The following is a 24,180-nucleotide window of genomic DNA, read 5'->3' as shown; positions in this document are numbered from 1 at the left end:
GAGTGTACTGGGTCCTGACATCTCTGCCCTCAGGGCAGGATCAGCCTTGGCTCAGTCCACAACCGTCCCCCATGAGCCTTTTTCCCTCCACCTACTCTTTCCTGCTCTGCATACTCCCTGCCTGGGAAGTCAGGCCATCTGACAGGAAAATACCCTTCTCTCCCATCCTTCACTGAAACCCAGAGGTGTGGGCCTCTGCCAGGAAGCCTCAAGCCTCCTTCTAAGCCATTTGTCAGGCTGCCAGAGGGCTGGGCGGCCTGTCTGTTTTTCACACACAGATATCAGAGCAGCTGACAGAGCTGGGCAGGTTTGGAAATGGCGTTAGCTGTGAACAGAATCTCAATGAAGGCTCTGGCCCATCCTGTAGTGGGTGTTAATGACCCCAGAAGGCCCTGCCCTGGCAGTCAGGGAGGAGAATAAATATTACACGCTCAGGACCCAGCTGCCAGCCCCTCCCTGCCCTTCTGTCTTTTGATAGTTTTTTGTCCTCAACCACACTGAATGCTGTTCAGTTGTATTTGATGCCCACCTTCTTCCAGGCTGTGTGTGTGTGGAAGGAGGAGGGAGAGACTCCTCATTCATCAGAAGCCGGTTTCCTGAGGTGCAGGAGAGAGGAAGTGTGGGAAGAGGAGAGTGCAGGGGGAAAATTACAAGGAATCTGTGAGTCCACCAGGAAAGTAAAAGTTAGACAGAAGTGAAGGAGGTTTGGAAAGGGAAAGAAAATATATAGAATATCTTAGGCACCAAGTGTCAGACCTTTCCATCTAAACGTGCACAATGACAAGGAAGATGGAACATAAGAATTCTGGAGGTTTCCAGGGAGGTGACAAAGTGGCCCCTTAACAGCATTTATTTAAATATCATCTTTTATCTTTAGAATTGATACAAATTATTTGAATCTTACATTGTAAAACAGCTTTCAGTCATCCACTTCTTCATTCTCACCTTCAGGGATGCACCCACTACCCTACTTCCCCAGTGTCCCCCACCAGCCTGGCAGTGATTCTGTGGCATGAGTGTAGTCCCTACTATCAAGTGCCTGAAAATGCATCCTAACCAGTAGCCCAGTGTGGGTAACTGGGATAATTCATACTGGCATTCAGCAAGCCCCCAATCATGTGTTAGGCACTGAGCACCGGGGATGCAGAGAGTTAGACACAGCCTCCATCCCCAGGCAGCTCACGGTCCAACAGGAGAGACAAACCCACTGTTGTGGTACAACACCATCAGGCTAGAGTGGCGGCAGCACCTTCTACTCTAGGTACTGCTCTATGCTAGGCTCTTTTTATTTTTTATTGTTTTTACATTTTCTCTAATCCAAACACAATTCTGGAGCAGATATTATCAAGTTTATTGCAGAGATGAGGAAACCAAGGTTGAGAGGGTGAATGCTTGCCCCAAATGATGCCGCTAGTAAGTGGGGGAACAGGGTTTAAGTCCAGTCTTCTTTTATTTCAAGGTCTGAGTTCTTCCTATTCCCATTCTATGGGCCCCTGTAATAAAGAAGAGGGTGACCTGGGAGGACAGAAAATGAACCAAATCTAAGAGAATGGTCAGGAAAGGCTTCTGAAAGGAAGCAATGCCAATGTTGAGTCTTAAGGGATGAATGGGAGTTGGCCAGACATCCACATGCACTGGGGAGAGAATTTTAGGTATGGGGAAGATCATGTAATAAACATGATGTAATGAAAATGGCAGCCAAGAGTGGTGGCTCATGTCTGTAATCCCAGCACTCTGGGAGGCTGAGGTGGGAGGATCTCTTGAGGCTAGGAGTTCAAGACCAGCCTGGGTAACACAGCAAGACCCTTTCTGTACATAAAATACAAAAATTATCTGGGTGCAGTGGCGTGCGCCTGTAGTCCAAGCTACTTGGAAGCCTGGGGTGGGAGGATTGCTTGAGCCCAGGAGGTCAAGGCTGCAGTGAGCTGTGATAGTGCCACTGCACTCCAGCCTTGGCCACAGAGTGAGACTATGTCTCTCAAAAACAGAAAAATGGCATGACTTTCATGGGAATTAAAGAGGGTGCTACGACTGGAGTGAAAAACATAGAAAAGTGATAAGACATAAGGCCAGAGAAGTGGGTAGGGCCAGGTCATGAGGCTTTTTGTGGTAGAACATTATCCTTCAGGCTTCAGGGAAATAACAGAAATTTGTTAAGTGGAAGAGTGGCATGCTCAGATATGTGCTTCGGAAAGTTATTTCCAGCCATGCGTAGAGGATGGATTGAATGAGAAGAGATTAGAGGCTCTCTCAGCATCTATCCATCCATCTCCATTTGTCTCCATCATTTATCCACATCTTGGCCTCCTCCGTCTTGTCTGCCTGTGTCTGTCTACTCATCAGCCTCTATCTGTTGTGCCTATTTATCTGATCCCTTAGCTTCCCTATATAACCCTAGGCAAGTCACTTCACCACACTGAGCCAAGAGTCCCTCATCAATAAAATGAGGATCATAATGCCAACCTCAAAAGGTTAGGTTTGGGATTAAGTGTTATATTGCATGCAAATCTTTTTATATATTACAAAGTACCATACAAATGTGAAGGATTATTATTATCTAGCTATTGCTCTCTCAGGTGTTTTTTTTTTTTCAACAAACTTTCTTTGAGTGCTGTGCTGACTCTGGGTTGCATTTCATGCTATATATCTGGTGAAAGAGGGAGTTTATAATAAATCAGAAACAATACCAGCCTTCTAGAGGATCAGAGTACAGTAAGAGGTACACAAAAAGGTAGAATAGAAGCCTCTGTTATGTGTTTCTAACTTACTGCTTATATGTCCAGCTGCCTATCTTGTCCATCCATCCATCCATCCATCCATCCATCCATCCATCCGTCCGTCCATTCATCCACTTCTCTGACTCATTGGCCATCCTTGTGTGTATTCACAGGCAGTTACTGACATAGAACCATTCAAGTTACAATAATCCTCACATGCAATCTCCCCTCCACCATAGCCCACCCCTCACTATGTAATTTTTGAGAGGCCATGTCTTTAAAATAAGAGAGGAAAATAAATTATGGAAAGAACACTTTTCTAGATGACTTAGAAGATCCCTTCTTCTTTACGGTTTTATTACCTTCTTCACCTTTCTCATGTGCTCCCAGGCCTTTTCTGAAGACTTGAATCTCACATAGCTCTGACACCGCCACACTCCATAAGCCAAGAAAGCTAGATTGGAAGCTTTCAACCTAGAATTAGACTCAATTTCATTGAATTCTTTAGGCTCTGCGACTAACCTGGGACTTCCAGATAGTACCCAGGCAGTTCCAATCATTGGCATCTTGAACAAAGATTGTTAAGAGTTCGTGGTGACTTTGCCCTGTAAGCCCCTTGTCTCTGAAATGCCCCTTAAGAGGCAGTATTGTAGAGTGGGGAAAAAGTCCTGTTCTGCCACTTAGAAGCTTTATGACTTCAATCAAGTTGTTCAACCACTCTGAGTTTCAATGTCAGACCTCCTACTAAAGTTGTCATAAGGATTAAGTGATGTCCAATGTGAGGTGTTTTAGCACAAGCCCTGATTTTTTGTATGCTTGATGGATTGACTCAGAGTCAGGACTCAGAATATTTTTCCTTAGTAAGAAGCATAGTGTCACTACCTAAATACTGTTTTGTGGTTTCGTATGCAAGCATGAGTTTGTGTGTTTAAAAGCAGGTGTGTCTGTGTAAGTGTAATTGTATATGGAAATATGCTTTACTTTTGAACCCACTGTTTATGATAGCTAAGATACTAGAATAGTGCTGTTCAATAGACTTTCTCTTTTGGTGGGGGGAGGAGGATGGAGTCTCGTACTTGTCACCCAGGCTGGAGTGGAATGGTGCAATCTCAGCTCACTGCAACCTTCGCCTCCTGGGTTCAAGCCTCCCATGTGGCTGGTATTACACGTGCACACCACCACATCTTGCTAATTTTTGTATTTTTAGTAGAAACGAGGTTTCACCATGTTGGGCAGGCTGATTTCAAACTCCTAACCTCAGGTGATCCACCTGCCTTGGCCTCCTAAAGTGCTAGGATTACAGGTGTGAGCCACCACGCCTAACCCACTCAATAGACTTTCTGTGATGATGTTAGATTTCCTTTGCGTTGTCTATCATGGTGGCTACCAGCCACATGTGACTACTGAGCACTTGCAATGTGGCTAGTAGGACTAAGGAACTATATTTTTAAGTTAATTTTACCTGTAATCCCAGCACTTTGGAAGGCTGAGGCGGGTGGATCACAAAGTCAAGAGATTGAGACCATCCTGGTCAACATGGTGAAACCCCGTCTCTACTAAAAATACAAAAAATTAGCTGGGCATGGTGGTGCGTGCCTGTAGTCCCAGCTACTCAGGAGGCTGAGGCAGGAGAATTGCCTGAACCCAGGAGGCGGAGGTTGCAGTGAGCCGAGATCGTGCCATTGCACTCCAGCCTGGGTAACAAGAGTGAAACTACATCTCAAAAAAAAAAAAGTTAATTTTAGTTAATTTAAATGTAAATAGTCACAAATGACTACTTAGCACAGCCCTAGAATATGCCCTCATTTTTTATTACACCTGAAATAATTATCATAAAAAAGATTGCACACCTCCTATGTTTCAGGCACTTGGACATGCACTAACTCATTTAACCCATGTCAGCTTTGCGACATGAATGACCTTATTGTAACCTTCTTTCGGCTGGTAAAGAAGCTGAGAATTGGAGACATAAAGTAACTCCTTTAAAGTCACACAGTCAGTTCAATGTTTGAGCCCAGATCTCAAATCCCAAAGCCCTTCTCTGCATGGCCCCTCCTTGTGCTGTCTTATAGCGGTGCACATAGTTTCCAGGGCATATGTATAGTTTCCTCTTGCTATTCATAGATCACTCTGGCTGCAGGATGGAGAATGGATTTGGGTGATGGGGAAAGGAAGGAGGTGTTTTGAGTAGAAACAGGCCGGCTGGGAGGCTACTGCAGTAGTCCATAACCACAGCAGCAAATGCCAAGAGCTAAAACACCGGCCTCCCTGCTGGGAACCTCACAGACTATGGAATGTCAGATCTGGAATCCCTTTGGAGATCACTCAGTGCATCCCTTTGGAGATCCTTATTTGAAGAATGATGAAACTGAGGCACAGAGGCAAGAAGGTGATTTCTCAAAGTTGTCAGAGTTTGCATAAGAGCTCTCTTCTGCCGTGCTATTTTTCCTGCATTCCAGACCTTCATAGAAATAGACTTTATTATCACCTGCCTCCCTACCTCCATCCAAACCCTTCTTTCATTTTTAGAGACTGCCTCTCTTTTCCTAAAATGCCATAAAGTCAACTAAAAGACAGGAATTTTAGTCCTCTGTAAACAAATCCATTTTTACAAAGAATGAGCAAATCCTCCTCCAGAAGTTTGAGCATGTCCCCCAGAGAATACAGAAATTCATGCAAGGTGTCTTGGAAGTAGATATAAAAAGCTAGTTTCATTTTTTTAAAGAAGGAAAAAAAGCCAAGCACAACTTTTCTGATGCCTGATAATATTCTTCTCTCATCTCTCATTTCCCCACAACTGTTTTGTATTAAGGCTCTGCAAGCCTGTGGGAAGTTGCTGTGTGATTTTTATCTCCATGATTAAAGTGTTACACTTTATTGAGTTCTTTACATCAGCAGCAAAATCTGCAATGCAGGGTTTTACATAACACCTCATTTTCTTCTCATACCATTACTGTTATTAACCTGGTGGCAATAAACAGAAAATACAGTTTTGCTTATGATGTACTCTTTATTTTTGTTCCAATAGCAAGAGGAAGAAAAAAGAGAAAGAACTCAGAGAATAGGGAAGAATTTTTTTACCCATTGTATCGCTTTGATGTCTGCCTTTCTCTCTCCACAACAGCAATTCTCAGAGAAGATAAAGGATGGAGATAGTCTCTACTCAAAGATATTACCTTCTCCATCATTAGTTCATCCATCCATTCAGTAAGGATTTCCTTAGCACTTACTATGTGCCAGACACTGTGCTAGATGTTGGACATATAAAGAGGAAGACAGTGTGATTTCAGGTCCTGAGGAGCGCTTGGTCCAGCGGGAAGAAGTAGACACACAAGGCAATAATAATGAAACAGTGAAATAGGTACAGTAAAAAAAAAAAGTAGGGTTTAGTGACAATAGACGTGAAGGAGGACGTGGGTTAGGGAAGCCTTTAGAGGAAGGGATGCTTGTATTGGGTGCTGGAGATAGGCTGGGTAGGAGAAGGTGTTCCTGCCTGAGGGAACAGCATGAGCAAAGCCTTGGAGGGCACAGAGGAGCAACATACAACCTGGAAGCTCTCAATTTCACATAAAGACAGCATAGAATACTCATCAGCAGAGAGTCAGAAATGAGGTTGGGGACAGAGGCAGATTATTGAGGACCTGATATTCATATGTGGAAAATATATTCCATACTTACCAACAATTCATCCTCTTGGCTCCCCAAGACCAACCCAAAGATAAAAGAAGCAGGACAGAATGATAGAGTGGGAAGAACTCGTGCTGTGGATAGATCTAGATTTTATTCTTGGCTCTGCCACATACTAGCTGTGCAACCTTAAGCAGTGTGCATTTATCCGTGAAACAGGTATGTTAAGAATGAGATGATGACTATAAACAAGTTGTGTGGGTTGTTGATAGTATTTCATGTGTCAAAGGAAAGGGTCTAGGAGAGCAAAACTCCAAACAATTCAAAGAGCCAGAGAAGACACAAATTTATTCTGTCTGATTTTGATGAAAGCTTTTATGTAGTTGTAGATGAAGGAGCTTGCATTATCGTGGGACTTCCCTTCAATCCAAGACACAAAGCTTGTTTCTTACCCACACCTCCTTGTCCAACCCTTGCTCAACTCTCACAACCACTCCCTCACTCCTTGCTGCTTTCTGGCTGAGTGAAGCAGTTCATAAAAATCAAAAGTCTTCCCTCTGGAGGGAGTGAATGCCTATAGCAGAGCAATAGCTGGAGAAAAGCCTGCTTACATCCCATTTACATTGTAATAAACAGCCCAAGTATTTGATTATGTGTATTTAAGTGTTTGAATATTTTTTTAAAAACCTTTGATTCTGTATCCTAACAAAAGTGTGCAATGCTTACACTTAATTTTTTTTTCAAACCTCCTCTGTAGTCCCTTACGCTTAACTTATATTAACAAAGAGCTCTATTTATACAGAAAACACATGATTACACAGGGGAAATGTTCCTTTCATTCAAATAGCCATATTTAGAAAAAAATCAACTTGTTTGGATCAAAATATCATAACCTAAGATCAAAGCACATCTGATAGCATCTCACTCTAACTGGGGACAAGTACCAAGGAAGCAAACATCTAGATAAAACTTACAAGATGATGACATCTCCAATCTCAGTGGACACCCCTGCCCCATCCAGAAGCCTGGGAATCAGTCCAAACTTAGGTCCCATATTGCGAACTGTCAATTTCACTTTGAAGTGGGTCTCATGTTTTGTCGCTTCTTCACATCTTCCCAGCCTTTGCTTTATGTTTTGTTCTGTTTTGTATTTTTTTGAGACGAAGTCTCGCTCTGTCATTCGGGCTGGAGTACAGTGGTGCCAACTCGGCTCCCTGCAACCTCTGCCTCCTGGGTTCAAGCAATTCTCATGCCTCAGCCTCCCAGGTAGCTGGGATTATAGGCGTGCACTACCACGCCTGGCTGATGTTTGTGTTTTTGTTGTTGTTGTTGTTGTTTGTTTGTTTAGTAGAGACGGGGGTTCGCCATGTTGGCCAGGTCATGAACTCCTGACCCTAGGTGATCCACCCATCTTGGCCTCCCAGAGTGCTGGGATTACAGGAATGAGCCACCATGCTCAGCCCCAGACCTTGCTTTAATTCAGGACCTTATCATTTTTAAAATTAGTTTTCACTTAGATTATAACAAAAGTGTTCTAACTAGTCTACCTCCCTTTGAGTCTTATAACCACTACTTCTCATCACAGCCTCCAAAACAATCTTGCTAAAATGTAAATGTAATAATGTTATAATTTCATAAAACACTTCGGTGGCTTTCTATCTTTTATTTTATAAGGGAAAGTCATGACCTTAATGGCTTACAAGGCCTTCCTCATATGGGTCTTTGGAAGCCTCTCTAGTCCCCTTCCTCACCCTCCTCTGGGTCCCCTCCTCTGCCCTTCAATTGTGCTTAAACACTTTACTGTTCCCTCGATGTGTTACTGGTTTTAGGCTTGGGGCTTTTGCCCACAGGCTCCCCCTACCTACACTGTCTTTCTCTCCACTGGAGGCTCTTTTCCTTACTGTTCCCTTGGTGAACACCTTCTCATCTGTCAAGACCTTGCTTAGTACTCCCTCTGTAAAGTCTTTCCTGACCAGCTACTGACTGAATGCTTCCTTCAGCCGTACTTTCATCCAGTCTTCACTTATCTCTTACAGCATCTGAAAGGCATATGTACACTTAAACTGTCTCCTTGTCTGTCTTCCCTACTCTACAGTGAAGAAAGAGGGAGGCAGGAAAGGGGAAACAGAAGAAGAAAAGGAACGAAGAGGGAGAAGAGAGAAGGGCAAGCTGAGAGAGTTAGGGAAGAAAGAGGAAGAAAGAATGAAGGAACAGATGCGGTGTGCCTGCCTGTACCTTTCTTCTTCCTGTTTTCTCTCTTCCAGCTGCCTAGACCAAATAAAGCAGATAGGAACCATTTTATTTTTTCCTAGGATAAAGTGCATAATTTCAGCATGAATGTTGGCACCCTCAAACACTTCTCTGAAAAGTGGTGATGTGCACTCTGCCAAGTGGAAAGACTGCATGAGCGTGGGGAAATGATTGAACTGCTGTCTCACAGCAGGCTCTCCCCACAGGGCCATGCCAAGGAAAAGGACTTTGCACTTGTGTCTTGAAGGAGATAAGGTAGAAAGACTGGCAACATCTGTCCTCCTCAATTACAGGCCAAATGCAAGCAAAAACAACCACAGCAGCAACAGTGGAAAGCAGGAAGATGAGGTAGTAGAAGGATGTAAGATTCTCAGGACGTAATGGTGGAAAGAGCCCTAAGAAGTCACTGAATCCATCCTCTAGGTGGGGATGAAGTCCAGAGAGGGAGCAGAACTTTTCCAGGGTCACGTAGCAGCTTAGTATAAGAGCCAAGATGAGTTTCCTAGCAAGAAAGAACCTGACATAGACCAAGGACTACTGTCCCTGCAGCTGTGGTTAGACATGTATCATCACCTCCCTGAACTGGCTGACAACCTCCTGAGATAGGTGTCCCCAAGCATTTGGGCCACAACTATTTACTGAGTTCCTAATATGTGCCTGATGGTGCTCTAGTTTTATCAGCCTTTGATTTATAATGAAGCAACATTAACTTTTAGTTATCAAATTAAAATGTTCCTCAGCTCTCACAGCCTTAAAAATTGTATCTCAGTCCCCTTCTTAGTTGAGAGCACCCTGATTATTTTGTCTTGTTTTCCTGCTCAGACTGCAGCTTTCTGAGGGAAGGCCTGGCTTTTCTACTTGTATCTATGTGCACTCTCAATACAGAACTGAGCACATAGGATGATTCCCAAGGGTGAGGATCAAGCAAAGGCTTTGGAGTAGTAAGATGCAAGTTCGAATCCCATCTCAACTCCTAATTTGTTGTGAGATCTTGACAAGCCAGGTTCTGAGCTTCTTCTGAGAAACTAAGACCATAATCCTATTTACTGCCATGGAGTGCTGAGAGAATCAAATGAACTGATTGGTGCAAGAATGGTTTACAACTGAATAAATGGTGGTTATTGTCAATAGATTTCGTATTGAACAATAAAGAAATTTACATATATGTAAGCTGGGTCCCCAAGCTCCTCTCAACTCTATGCTACCATAGCACTGGCACTTCTCCTTCACAGTCCTCATTGCATATACAGTTACTTGTAAACTGTCCTTCTTCACAAGGCTTTGAGCTCCAGGAAGTCCATATCCCCAGAGCCAAGTACAGCACCTGCACATAGTGTCAATGGGTGATTCAAAAGAATATATCGAGAGTGTATAAGTTGTCAGACATTTTGCTAGGCACAAAGCCAGTTACTTCATTTAACTCTAAGACAATTTGTGAATTTGCGATTGCTAACTTCAAATTTCAGGTGATTAAAATGAAACTCAGGGAGGGAAAGTGACTTCTACAGGTCCTAAAGCTCACCCATGGAGAAACTAACACTTGAAGCCACGTCTGCCAGACCCCAAAACCACACTACTCTCATAAGTACCCTTTTATCATTGTTATAATTGTCACAGTCATTATTGCTATCACCAGTCACGAAAGGAAGCAGGAGGCAGAGGTCAGGAGTTCATCCTTTGCCCTAGGAAAATCTGTTATAAACCCAAACCTCCTGTGCTGAGCCTCTCATTTCTCTCATTGTTTCCTGGCATAGAGGTGGAGAAAGGGGATGGAAGCAAAGGAAGGCTCCTTCCTGCCAGGCCAAAGCTGGCTCTTCCTGGATCCCTAGGAGATGCAGAAATGCCTCCATTTATGTGCAAGTAGAGTCAGATTGTAAGAGACTAATTAGAAGTAGGAAAAAAATATGTTTTCATGTTTCATCTTGCTGTTACTGATGCATTTCTCCATACCTAAGCATTAGTTTCAGAATAATCCTGAAATTTAGTCTGCTGAGGTCAAGGAGGCCACAAATACAGCGCTGGGCTATTCTGAATAGTTTAGAGCTTAGCCCCAGGTCAGAAATACTTGGGTTTGAATCTAAGATCTTTGCCTTGGTTTCCTTATATGATGTTATTAAACTTATAGGATTGTTATAATTACAGGACCATACTTAAGAAGTACTACATAAATGTCAACAGCTTTTGATGGTGTCATGATTAAGTGCATGGATGGCAGAGCCAGATGGCTTGGGCTCTGCCAGTTACCACTGTATGATCTCAGGTTCCCATACAACCATTTTATTCCTGAGTGTTCTTATTTGTTAATGATGTTTCTATCTGATAAGGTTGTGGGAGGATTAATGAGTGCCTGTTCCTGTCATGAAGTAAGGGCCATGTGGTTATCATTGTCCTCCCTCATAGATCTTCCAGATAGAATCTAGGCCCTAGGAACTTCCCACACATCTCATTGCCCCTTTCTCTGAGTCTAAGATACCCAGCCCATTCATTCATGTATTCATTTAGGCACTCAGCAATTGTTGCCTGAGTACTTACTGTATGTCAGGCCCTATGATATACCTTCTGGATATGGAAGTGAACCAGATGCAGTCCTAGCCTTCGAAGGATTCACAGGCAACACCCTCCTTCTTAATTTTTTTGTGGTTGTTCATGGTTTTCACAAAACCACACTTTCCTTGTACTCTTTTACCTTCGTTCTTCTCTGGCCACTCCACAGTTTCCTTTGCTTCTCATTTTAGCTTAGCTCTTAATTTTTTTGTGGTTGTTCATGGTTTTCACAAAACCACACTTTCCTTGTACTCTTTTACCTTCGTTCTTCTCTGGCCACTCCACAGTTTCCTTTGCTTCTCATTTTAGCTTAGCTTTCAACTTTAGAGGGTTCCAGGCTTAGTCCAAGGACCTCCTCTTGGTCCACACTTTCTCCCAAAGGTGTTAAATACACCTCAATGATAATGATTCCTACATTTATACCTTCAGTCCAGTCTTCTCGCCCAGGGTTCTTCTTTCATGAATGTAACTGCCTACTTGACACTTCCTGTCTTGTATTCAATGGCCATTTCAAACTGTGAAGAGCCTATCAGAACTCTCAACTTCCTAACCACTATCCCAGCTGGGCTCCACCCCAGTCTTCTTCATCTCTGTACATGGAACCACCATCTATTTAGTGTTCAAGTCATAAACCTTTGATTCCTCCCATATGTAATGTATGTGCATGTTCTATGGAGGTGTGGCCACAATGTTTATTAAATATGCCTTCTCAGCTCTACCACCCCTACCACTTTTATTTGAGCTATAGTTATGCACTGCATAATGACATTTCAGCATCAGACCACATGTACAATTGTGGTCCCGTAAGATTACAATGAACTTGAAAAACTCGTATCACCTGGTGACATTGCAGCTGTTGTAAGGCATAGGGGAATGCATTACTCATTCATGCGTTTTTGGTGATGCTGGTGTAAACCAATCTACTGTGCTGCCAATAATATAAAAAGTTAGAAATTCAATTATATATAATGCATAACACTTAATAAGTAACCATGTAACTGGTTTATGTCACTATACTTTTCATTGTTTTCTGTACTATACTTTTGATTGTTATTTTAGAGTGTACTTCTACTTATAAAAAAAAACAAAGTTTTTTGTTTGTGTTTTCTTTTGAGATGGAGTCTCGCTCTGTCGCCAGGCTGGAGTGCAGTGGTGCAATCTCGGCTCACTGCAGCCTCTGCCTCGCAGGTTCAAGCGATTCTTTATGGTGACATAAACACAAACATGAGCCAGGACCTACATCAACATCGCTGTCTTCCACCTCCACATCTTATCACACTCATCCTCCTCCACTCCACTCCCCTCCCCCCTCCCCTCTGCTCCCCTCTCTCCTCCCCTCCCCTCTACTCCCCTCCACTTCCCTCCCCACCCTCCTCCCCTCCCCTTTCCCTATTCCTCCCTTCCCCTCCCCTCTTCCCTTTCTTTTTCTTCTGTAACCTAGACTGAAGTGCAGGGGTATGATCATACCTCACTGCAGCCTTAAACTCCTGGACTCCTGCTTCAGCGTCCTGAGTCAGTGAGACTACAGGTGACATGAAGTTCTTTTATATCTTTTATATCATAGTTTTACTGTCTCTTTTCTATGTTTGGATAGACAAATACTTACCATTGTGCTACAATCGCCTATAGTATTCAGTACAGTCCTATGCTATACAGGTTTGTAGCCTAAGAGCCGTAGGCTATAACCATATACCCTAGGTGTGTAGTAGGTTATGGCATCTAGGTTTGTGTAAGTACACTCTATCGTAGTCACAAACGAAATTTCTATAACAAACAAAAACTCTATACTTTTGCCCTCCCATATGCTTTAGATTATTGTTGTGACATTTTACATCTATCTATATTGTACATTCATTAACGTATTTTTAATTACATTTATTTTTAATATTTTTGTATTTTAACTTTTGTTTCTATAATTAAAATGATTTACTGATCACCATCTCAATAATGTAGTATTCTGTTTTGGCCTACATATTTACCTTTACCAATTCATTTTATACTTTCTTAAACTATTGTATTGCTGTTTTTCTTTGTTTCAAGTTGAAGATGCTCTTTAGCATATCTTGTAAGGCAGGTCTAGTAGTGACGAACAACTTTGGCTTCTGTTTGTACTTGAAAGTCTTATCTTTCTTTCCTTTTTGAAGCACAGTTTTGCCAGGAATAGTATTCTTGCTTGACGGGCGCATGCCACTTCACCTGGCTGGATGGCTGGTTCTTATCATCTTTTGAGACTTAGTTCAAATGTCATAGGCCTTCCCTGATCACACTACCTAAAGCTGACTTTTCCCCCATCCACTGTGTTATTCACCTGCATGTTCATCCTAGTGCATGTCCAGCATGTTTTACAATCTGCAATTACCTTGCTTATCTGCTGTTTTTAGTCTGTAAGCCCCACCTGGGTGTTAGCTCCTTAAAGGCGGGAATCTTATCTATCTTGTTCACCCCAAAGTCCTATGATAGCTACCGGGAATATAGTAGGTTCACAGTAGATATTTGTCAGATGAATGGACGGGTGAAAAAGCTAGATGATAAATATGTTAACAAAAGGATATTTTCTAAATTTGTGAGATTCCAGAGAAGGGAGCTACTATCCCTTAGAGAGTCCAGGAAGACCTCTCTTCCTATTTGGGCCCACTTGGGATAAGCAGTAAAAGATGAGTAAGGTGTTACCAGGAGGTGAAAGGAAGGAAGAGGACGAGCATTCTCACCTGGAGGAATGGACACAAAAGCCCAGAGTACAAGAATACTAGTGTGCTTGGGAAGTTACAGTGGCTCTAGAAGACTGGAGTATAGGATGCAGAGAGGAAAGAGGTGAAATGCCCCTGCCCGTCCCCTTGGTTCCTTGAGCTGGCTGTCTGGATTTCTTAGGTGGTTGTTCTTTTCTTTGTACGCTTGACAACTTATATCCCTTTTTTTGTGGCAGGAATTTCTGCCCAGCCACATTCAGGACATACCTGAGGAAGAAAGCCTTCGCCATGCCACATCAGAAATATATATGTATGTGTACACACACACACACACACACACACACACACACACACTATAGGCTGGGCATAGTTGCTCACACCTATAATCCCAGCACTTTGGGAGGCTAAGGCAGGAGGATTGCTTGAGCCCAAGAGTTCCAGACTGTACTGGGCAATATATTAAACCCTGACTCTACAAAAAACTATTTTAAAATAAAGAAATATATGCTATGAGTGATAAAGACCTTTGCATTATTCTGTTTATTTGCTTGGTTGATATTATAAAAAAGAGTCCTCAATTTTTCTGAAAATTTTTTCTTTCTGCCTTAGAACACAGAAATAGCTTTCATTCCTTAAAAAACAGACAGGGACACATTTTAGTTAATAACAAAAATAATACATTTGGGGCCTTTTTGTCTCAATCCCAGGGGAAAACATCTTCCTGGGGTAAATCTGGAGGAGGAATATGTCTGGAAGTTCTCCAACATTTCTTGCTCCTCAACACACATACCTCGATGTCCTTTTGAGAGTCTAAGGGCAATAATCTCAGTCACAGACCTCTCCCCGAACCAGTCCTTCAGCTCAGAGCTGAAGGAAGCTGCGTGGGGCTTGCCTTACTGTAATCAGGTAATTGCTTTGCTAGGCTGCAGGCTCCTGTGAGGACAGTAGGGTCCAGGACATGGAGAGTTTACAGCCAGAGGCCTGAGTTTCAGTCTCGGCTCTGCCACATCTTGCTGTGTAATGCTGGGCAAGTTACTGGAGTTCTCTGAGCTTCAGTTTCCTCCTCTGTGAAACAGAAATAATAGCAAAACTCACCCTGCTCAGTTATTCCTGCCTACGCTTCAGTTTTTTCCACATGGCATCTCCAAACCTGAGATAAACTCCTCTGTCCTTCCCGGATTGGATTGCCCTGGATTGTCCTTCCTTCACTGAACTGAATTTGTGATAAACTCTGAAGTGCTGCCCAAATGTGAAGGATGCAGTCCCACATTGGAGCACCAGGCTCAGGTTCCGGCCTGTGCCAAGTGAGATGAAGCAGGGAAGCAGCTCAGAATAGAGAAAGAAAACCCATTTCCTCCCTGGTGTCTAGGTGGAAGCAAACTCCACACTAAATTATGTTGCAAATATGCCCCAACGTAGTTTTAGTTTTATTGGCACTGATTTTAATTTGCTCTTTAGGCCCCTGATTGCAAGGTGAGCTGCTGGCTGCTGGCAAGGGGACAACCCATCATCATTCCATTTTAATTAAGGTTCTTAAGTTTGGAAGGAAAGAATGGAGATGCTTTCCCCATCACCCACCTTCTATTCTCATTCCCAAATTGTAATTAAGGGCCCTACATTAGTGACATACACCCCTTGGTCTGGCAAAGCCACAGAAAAGTACCTGGTTTTACTGTTGGAAAACCTTAAGATGCATTTGTTTATTCATTAATTTACTTATCCTTCTACCAGTCCATTTTCTTATTCATTCCTTTGTCAACCTTTAATGATGGCCTACCACATGCCAGGCCTTGTTCTCGTCCTGTGGATTGAAAAAAAACAAGCAATATAAGATCCCTGCCCTCAAAGAGCTCACATTCTGGAGGGAGATAAAAATAATGGGTTATTATGTCATATGGTAAGTGCCATGAGAGAGATACATGCTTTGAATTATGTGAGCACAGAGGAGGCTGTTAACTCAACCTGAGGGATAAAATAAGGCTTTTTGAATTGAGGTTTGAACTACTCAAGATGAATGATATTAGCTTCTATAATAAACAATCCCCAAATTTCAGTGGCTTACTACAGTGAAGATTCACATCTTTCTCATGTCACAATCTGATGCAGATCAGGTGACTCTCCGGGTTGTTGTGCTCTAAGTGTTGAGTTGAGGACATAGGCTTATTTCTTCTTAGGATATCATCATTATTTACATGTAGCTTCCACGCAGAAGGGCAGGAGAGAATGTGGGTGATTGTGTATGAGGAGTTTTATGGGCAGGTCTGGAAGTTTTCGTTATTGCCCACATTTCATTTGATCCCAACCAAATGGCAAGGGAGATAGAAATGTCAGTGAGGAAGAGACACACGATTCAATAAAAATGTGTTGAAACAGTGAAATTTAACCCTTACCTCATAGTCCATGTCCACATACATTGAAATTGAAACAAAACATCCAAAAAATGCACAGCAAAACAATAAAATGGAAGCAACAGTGAAATAATTCAGCTAGGAAACCAAAAAAGAAAAGATTGATAAATTGTATCAAAAATCAGCATTTAAAAAATTCTATATGGAAAAAATGCATCAACAGAAATAAAATAGAAAAACAAATGGCAAAAGTATCTTTATCCTACACATAGAGGCTAATTTCTATAATAAATAGCTCCTCTAAATGAATAAGAAATAAAGCAAACAATCTAATTTTTTAAATGGTAAAAGGAAATTAACAGAGTTCTTAGAAAAGAAAATGCAAATCATTTTGTTTTTTTATTTTTTATTTTTTTGAGATGGAATTTCACTCATGTTGCCCAGGCTGGAGTGCAATGTGGTCTCAGCTCACTGCAACCTCTGCCTCCCAGGTTCAAGCAATTCTCCTGCCTCAGCCTCTTGAGTAGCTGGGATTACAGGTGCTCACCACCACGCCTAGCTCATTTGTTTAGTATTTTTAGTAGAGGCGGGGTTTCACCTTGTTGGCCAGGCTGGTCTTGAACTCCTGACCTCAGGTGATCTACCAGCTTTGGCCTCCCAAAGTGCTGGGATTACAGGTGTAAGCCACCGTGCCCAGCCACACATCATTTTTAAACCTAGGAAAAGATGCTTAACTATACAGTAAAAGACAATTATATAGTACTAAGAGAAATTCAGATTAAAACTAATCTTAGATATTACTTTTCACCCACCAAATTGGTAAATATCAAAAGTTTGATTCCACCTATGTTGTCAAGGTAATAGGCTAGGAGTGGTCTGGCCCTTCTAAGCTCAGTCTGTCAATATTAATCAGAATTGCAAATGCACATGGGATCCGAAAATTTCACTTCTAGGAATTTATTTTACATACAATTGTATATGTGTGAAATAATGTATATACAAAGTTCATCACTAAGACATTCTTTATAACAGGAAAATATTGGAAATACCTTAAATGTTTATCATTAAGGAACTAGTTCGTTTATATATGGGGGTTACAAAGAATGAGATAATTCTTTATGTATTAGGAAAGAATTGCCTCCAAGATATGTTCAGAGAAGATAAGCAGATCTGAATGGTGTGTTTATGTCATTTCTATTTTAAAGGGGTAGATATTTTAAAAAGATGAAAATATGAATGGTGTGTTTATGGTGCTACCACTTGGGTGTTTGGAGCGGGGAGTTTGGGTGTGAGAGGAAATATTTACTTGTATATGCACAAACTAGCTCTGGAATGATGCGTGCAAACCTGATAACATTAGCTGCCTCTGGGGAGCAAAACTGGGTGACTGGAAGAAGGGAGTTCTTTTACTATAAATAATTTTAGTAAATAATTTATGTACTAGGTGATGTGACTTCACTTTAAAGAATTAGGCTCTGGTTCTTTAAAGTGAAGTCACACCAGTTGCCAGGTGTCAGTATGAGACAGTGGAAGCCATATCTGTATGGCTATCAGAAAAATGTAACAAAATTACACTTGTACCCCCATAAATTTATACAAATAATTTTTTTAATTTAATTTTTTAAACAAAATTTAAAAGTAAAAGAAAAGCTAGTTTCGAATTCTTGCTTCTTCACTAACTTGCTTGCCAACCTTAAGCAAGCAACCTCCCCACTCACAGCAAATCTGAGAACGGTCAGTGAAACTGGTGTCCGAGGCTGTCTATAGCTCTGACATCCAGAGGTATAAACTGTAGCTATTCCTTACACATTTCTTAAATCATCTACCTCCTCCTTTCCTGTGAAGCTCATCAAAAGCTCAGAGGAAAAGACAGACAATTGAAGAAAATAAAATTGTGAAGATGACTTTTATAGGGCTCCTGTTGAATCATTGTGTATTCCACCTCCAAAGCTGAAAATGATGAGTTTAATATCACACAGAGCAGTGTATCTTGTATCTCCCAAAAGACATTTATGCTACCCAGAGAACTGGGAGCTTGGCAGGACATAATTTTTTACTCCAACTCTGAGGCAAATGAAATGACAGTCATTGAGCCCACATTCTAGAAGCAACATGGTTTTCATTTGGTTTTAACTTGATTTGAAAGCAACCCAAGGAGGGAGAACCCTTCTAAATGTGCACTTTTCTTCTTTCCCAGGACTGTATGCTAGAAAGGGGATGGAGAGGTGGCCAGGTTTTGACTTGGCTCTTTCTAGTGTTGGTCATTGATGACAATAAGTTAATTGTGCAAGGGGGCAGGGGGCCTAAGTGTCGGTCCCAGTTATGCCTTGAGCTTGGGCACGTTCCCTCCCCATGTGGGTCTTCCGTTATTCTCAGAAAGGATTAATGGATATAAGTTGGGCTGATACATATATATAGGAAGGGAAGGTTGGATTTGAGGGCCATTGAAGATCTAATGGCCTAAAAATCACCCCATTGTCCACATCCCCTGGTTTAGCTAATCCATACAGTACGTGGAGCAATCTCCCTGGGATCGTTTGTTCAATCATTCTGCATGTGGTTACTGAGCATCCTTTACTTATCAGCACTAGGCTCTTTATAAACAATGCTCCTACCTTCAAGGAAGGTTAACAAATTATATCATATCAATCAAGAAAGTGCCTTAAATATGTGTAAATAAAGAGCAGAGGTAGACTAGTCAATGCCATCTTTATAGACTGCAAAGGGATTCTCCTTCATGCATTATTTATGTACTATTGCAGAGTAGACGTGGCATCATGACACAAAGTTAACTAAAAGATTTAACTAAGACTTCATGTGTAAAGTTCCAAGAATGGTGTTTGGCATGCATTATATATACGGTAAAAGACAGTAATTATAACTTATATCATAAGACATCATTAAGCAATATAGTAATTCTTATTGCTGTGTTTGATTCCCACTATAATGCTCTGAGGTTTGAATTAAAATACCCATTTTTCAGATAAGAAAGCTGAGATTCAAAGTAGGGACATGATTTATACCAAGCCTCCCAGCTAGAAATGGTCAAGTTGGGGCAAAACTGCAACCAGGACCACAGTAAATACAATTATGTTACCTGGAAGGTACTTCTTATTAATCACAGAAATAAATTCCACGAATGTCTAGTCATGAATGTGTTAGCTGTTCTGAGTAAGTAACATCATGACTTAACCCAACAAAAATTTCACCTTTTCTGAAGACTTCTTAAAAAGGATGCTAATAGTGGTGATTTCAGACCCTGGGGGAAAACCATGTTAAAAGTGAGGAGAAATTGATCCTCACCTGTTTCAACCCCTCCCCTCACATTGCAAATGGCTGCTAAATCTGCTGACACACAGGGTCTTGATGTGTGTGTATATGTGTGTGCGTGTCTGTGGTGTGGGGTGTGTGTGGTATAGTGTTTGATTCTTTTAAGGCAAGCTCTATGGCCCATACTTCTCATTTGTTACCCTTTCTCTCAACAGAAAACAAGCCTGGAGTTTTATATTGACATCCACGCCCACTCCACCATGATGAATGGCTTCATGTATGGCAACATATTTGAGGATGAGGAACGGTTCCAGAGGCAGGCCATTTTTCCCAAGCTCCTCTGCCAGAATGCTGAGGACTTCTCCTATGTAAGCCAGGAGTTCTCTCTCAGCCAGCCCAAGCCCCCAGACCCCACTTCCTGTCTTCCTTCTCACTCAGTTCAGTTTGCTTTAAGCTCCACAGGACACCTGACTCCGTGCCAAGTCTTGTGTGGGTGATGAAGATAGAGGTAAACAAGATATGCCCATGTCCTCAAGCTGCCCATCACCAGTCAGGGAGGGAGACTCTTAGAGAAGGTAGCATTTTGGTTGGCTGATAAACTGGCATTTGTTTTTGTTTCTGGGCTTTTGTTTTGAGATAAGATCTTGCTCTATCACCCAGGCCGGAGTGTGGTGGTATGATCATGGCTCACTCAGCCTCTATCTCCCAGGATCAATCCTCCCACCTCAGCCCCCTGAGTAGCTGGGACTACTGGCTAATCTTTAAAAATTCTTTATTTATGACCAGACACGGTGCCTTACACTTGTAATCCCAGTACTTTGGGAGGCTGAGGCAGGCAAATCATGAGGTCAGGAGTTTGAGACCAGCCTGACCAACATGGTGAAACCCCATCTCTGAAAAATACAGAAATTAGCTGGCATGGTGGTGCGTGCTTGTAATCCTAGCTACTCAGGAGGCTGAGACAGGAGAATCACTTGAATCTGGGAGGTGGAAGTTGCAGTGAGCTGAGATCGTGCCACGGCACTTCAGCCTGGGTGACAGAGCAAGACCCCGTCTCTCTCTCTCTCTCTCTCTCTCTCTCTCTCTCTCTCTCTCTCTATATATATATATATATATATATATATATATATATATATATATAATCTATTTGTTTATCTATTTGTTTATTTATTTTGTTGAGATAGGGTTTCTCTCTGTTGCCCAGGCTGGTTTCAAACTCCTGGATTCGAGAGATCCACCTGCTTCAGCTTCCCAAAGTGCTGGAATTACAGGCATACTGTTCCCGGCCTTGATTAATGGAGTCTACTCCAGCATTAACAAGAAAAGGAAACTCACTGAGCACCTACCACGTGCCAGACCTTGCCTCAGGGTCTGCTTTTACCAATCCCAGCTCTTTTCGCATAAGCACCACACATCTGCTAACGGGGTTATATGCCCACCATTCTTTTCTCCATGACTCCTTCTCAGCCTCAAATTTTTTGTAATTGCTTGGTGATAATTTCTCTCCTGCCTGCATCATAGCTTCCTGGGAGGACAAATGCAGTTTTTCATATAAAAGTTCTTTGCAGACAGTAAAGACCTGAACAAACTCCAGAGATGGTTGCTGTTACTACCCATCTCCCGTGCTGAGGACTGGAGAGGCTGTGGGTTGGGAAAATCTCACAGCAAAAGCAATATTGGAAAAGGGCAGGAAGAGAAGATGAGGAGGGGATCAGCATGTGGTGTAGAGAGAGAGCTTTTACACATTTTCCTTTGTTTTGATACTAAATCTCTGTGGCCTGATATTTCCATGTGGCCAGAGGGGCAGAGGCCCACAAAGGTCATAGCAATTTTTGAAGTTGATGAGCTGAAAACTCAGCTGTCCATTGCTTCAGGCCAGGACATTACTTGAGATGATGAATTTCCCTGAGTGGTAAGATGCACTCTGAATCCCAGAACCTTTGAATGTCAAACTAGGAAAGGAACTGGCAGATTATTTAGTCCAGTCCCCTCTTTACACCTAAGAGTAAAGAGTAGCCCCAGAAAAGATGCGTATCCAGTATAAGGTCACCCAGCCTTTAATGATAGAATCAAAGCAGGTGGCTCCCCATTTGCAGCTGTGGGGCAGAAACAGCCATGCCTTTTTCTATAAGAATCTCTATAGGATGGCCCTGTCTATTTGAGACCACTGCAGTTTCAGAGAAGAATGTGGCCTCCTTAGTCCCAGTTCCTTGAAAGGCTGGGTCATAGGCCTCAGAGACCCTCCTCACACAGGTGAGGTTTCCAGGGACTACAAAAGGGGCACACTCTGGGAGCCTTATTACTGGGCTTGCCTGTGGATGTTTCTGCACTTCAGCCTCCTTAAGAAGGGGAGTCAAGGTCATCTGTCCTAGTCCAATTGCTGTTCTCTTCTCCCCTTCCATTCCCTTCCCCCTTCCCTTCCCCCTTCCCTTCCCCCTTCCCTTCCCCCTTCCCTTCCCCCTTCCCTTCCCCCCTCCCTTCCCCCTTCCCTTTTCCCTTCCCTCCCCTCCCCTCCCCTCCTCTCCCCTCAGTGCCCAACTCTAAAATAGGATAGTTGAAGTTCACTACATGGATTTCAAAGATCTTTCATCTCTAACAGCCTATGATTTTCTGATTTTTCCTTTACTTCAAAATACACACACACACACACACACACACATACTTCTCTGTTTCTTTCACAGTTTTTCCGTGTCTTTCTTGTATTGCTGTTTACTTCATCTCTTTTCCTTTTTCCTTTATCTCCTGCTGAATAAGAGAATTCTTGTTAAAACCATATTCTGTTCATTTGCTTAAATTTCCTTGGGTTAGCATAGAATGCCCTTCTACCTTCAAGTGAACTGACCCTCACAACTCTGTGAAAGAGATATTATTGTCACTTGCACATTACAAACGAAGAAACTGAGGCTAAGACAAATAAGTCAACTTGCTGATATCACACAATCAGTGGGTAGCAGAGCATGTCTTTGAACAGAGGACTTGAGACTGACGTGCTTGTTCACTTCTGTCTCTATCCGCTGTGATGGGTGCTGTCAGAACTTGGTGAGGAAGCAGCCATGATCCCTGCACTCTAGTGATTCTGGATGTGAATCAGCTATCCCTAAGGAAAGCGGAGTCTTCAGGAGTCTGGAGTCACTTAGTTCTGGATTCAGATTTGTGCTTTATCACTTACTTGCTCCACCTCTATGAGTCTCAGTTTCCCGATCTGTAGAGAGACAAAATGTGAACACCTACTTCAAGTGGTTATTTTGAAGCCTAAATGGGATACTGCATGGGAAACAATATTATAAAATTGAAAGGACTGCCCACGTTTTAAGTTTGCTTTTTTTTTTTTTTTTACATTTTTTCTTTTTAAAGAATAGAGACATGGTCTCACTATGTTGCCTAGGCTGAATTTAAACTTCTGGGCTCAAGCAACACCTCTGCCTCAACCTCCCAAGTAGCTGGAACTACAGGCACACGCCACCATGCCAAGCTCCAAATGTTAGTTCTGATTATCATCAAAATGTAGTTGCTTCTTTTTCTCTGTCTGCTTTTTCCTGCTCCCTGTCTCCATTCATATTTCCACAAATATTCGTTGAATGGCAGTTACTGCACCTCAAGAACTCTGCTTGCTGCTGTCATTAATTATGTTTGTTTATGTAATCAGTCCTCATAATAATCATGCAACAAGGGGCTAATATCCCACTTTTCAGACGAGGAAGCTGAGACCCAGAGGTGTTGTGACATTTGCTCACAATCCAAGCGCCAACAGGTGCCCTGATTCTCTCTTTCCTGCTTTGTCTTTCACAGTCCAGCACATCCTTTAACCGGGATGCTGTGAAAGCAGGAACTGGCCGTCGCTTCCTCGGTGGACTCCTGGACCACACTTCCTATTGCTACACCCTAGAGGTCTCCTTTTACAGCTACATCGTCAGCGGCACAACAGCTGCTGTGCCCTACACTGAAGAAGCCTGTATCCTTGGCCCGACTTCACCCAGTCCTGGGCCCGCACTGATCCAGCCCAGAGTATCCACGTCTGACAGGTCAAGAATTAGGCCCCCAGCTCAGGTAAGGGCTGAGACACTTGGGTGAAGATGGAGGTGCTCGTTCTGCTGGTCTCGTCTTTGTATTGTCCAGTTTGCTCCCGCCCTTAGTATGACACCCCCACCCCAATTGCCATGCTCCAAATCTTTTCCAGGCCACCAGAACCCATGGCCTGCCCATACCTTACTGCTTCCCCTCTTCTCTAATGATGCAGGGAGTCTTGTGCCATCTGAGCTATGCAAGTCCACAGGCTGGATGACCACCCCCGGGGTTGCTGAGGAAGAGCTTGATGATCTTGACTCTTCTAACCCTGAACATGCAAAACTGTATTTTCTCTTTTCACCTTTTGTCTTCCTGTCCTCTCCCACTTTCTCTTCCCTCTACTCAGTATTTTCCCTTATACTTATTTTTCTCCCCCTTGGTCTCTCTTCTTCTGTACCTCCTCCCCCACCTGTCCTGTGCTTCTCTCTTCTTACTTCTTTTCCCACTCTTTCCCTCCTTTTTTTCCTCTTTGTCCTCTCTCTCATCCCATCCCCCTTTCCTCTCTTTCTCTCCTCTTTGCCTCTCTTCCGTCTTCCCTATCTTTCCCCTCTCATCCTCTGTGCATCTTTCTGTCTGCCTTTGACAAATTCCTTTTCCTCTTAGTTTCTTCATAAAATTACTCTGAAAGCTCCCAAGCCAGTCATAATGAAATTAGAAGTTATGTTCTAGCTT

At 42.5% G+C, this 24,180-nt stretch overlaps 1 protein-coding gene across 26 annotated transcripts in view; it reads left to right on the top strand.

Annotated features, from left to right (window-relative positions):
• The window catches only part of LOC100393071 (BEN domain-containing protein 5), a 1,596,666-nt gene that overhangs the window by 1,486,149 nt on the left and 86,337 nt on the right, over positions 1–24,180 (top strand). For 17 of the 26 annotated variants that reach the window (XM_078331670.1, XM_078331666.1, XM_078331665.1 and 14 more), the window contains 3 exons: positions 19,659–19,811; positions 19,898–19,951; positions 23,233–23,395. In XM_078331670.1, the coding sequence (XP_078187796.1) occupies positions 19,659–19,811; positions 19,898–19,951; positions 23,233–23,395 (370 nt within the window). Of the gene's footprint in view, positions 1–19,658; positions 19,812–19,897; positions 20,019–23,232; positions 23,396–24,180 lie in introns of all 26 variants that reach the window. The other 9 variants (XM_054236904.2, XM_035252985.3, XM_035252984.3 and 6 more) reach the window with 2 other exon arrangements.

This window comes from Callithrix jacchus, chromosome 7, assembly GCF_049354715.1.
Source record: "Callithrix jacchus isolate 240 chromosome 7, calJac240_pri, whole genome shotgun sequence".
In the NCBI taxonomy this organism is placed as follows: Eukaryota; Metazoa; Chordata; class Mammalia; order Primates; family Cebidae; genus Callithrix; species Callithrix jacchus.
The sequence above is the reverse complement of the archived record's forward strand: the minus strand, read 5'-3'. Positions and strand labels throughout refer to the sequence as shown.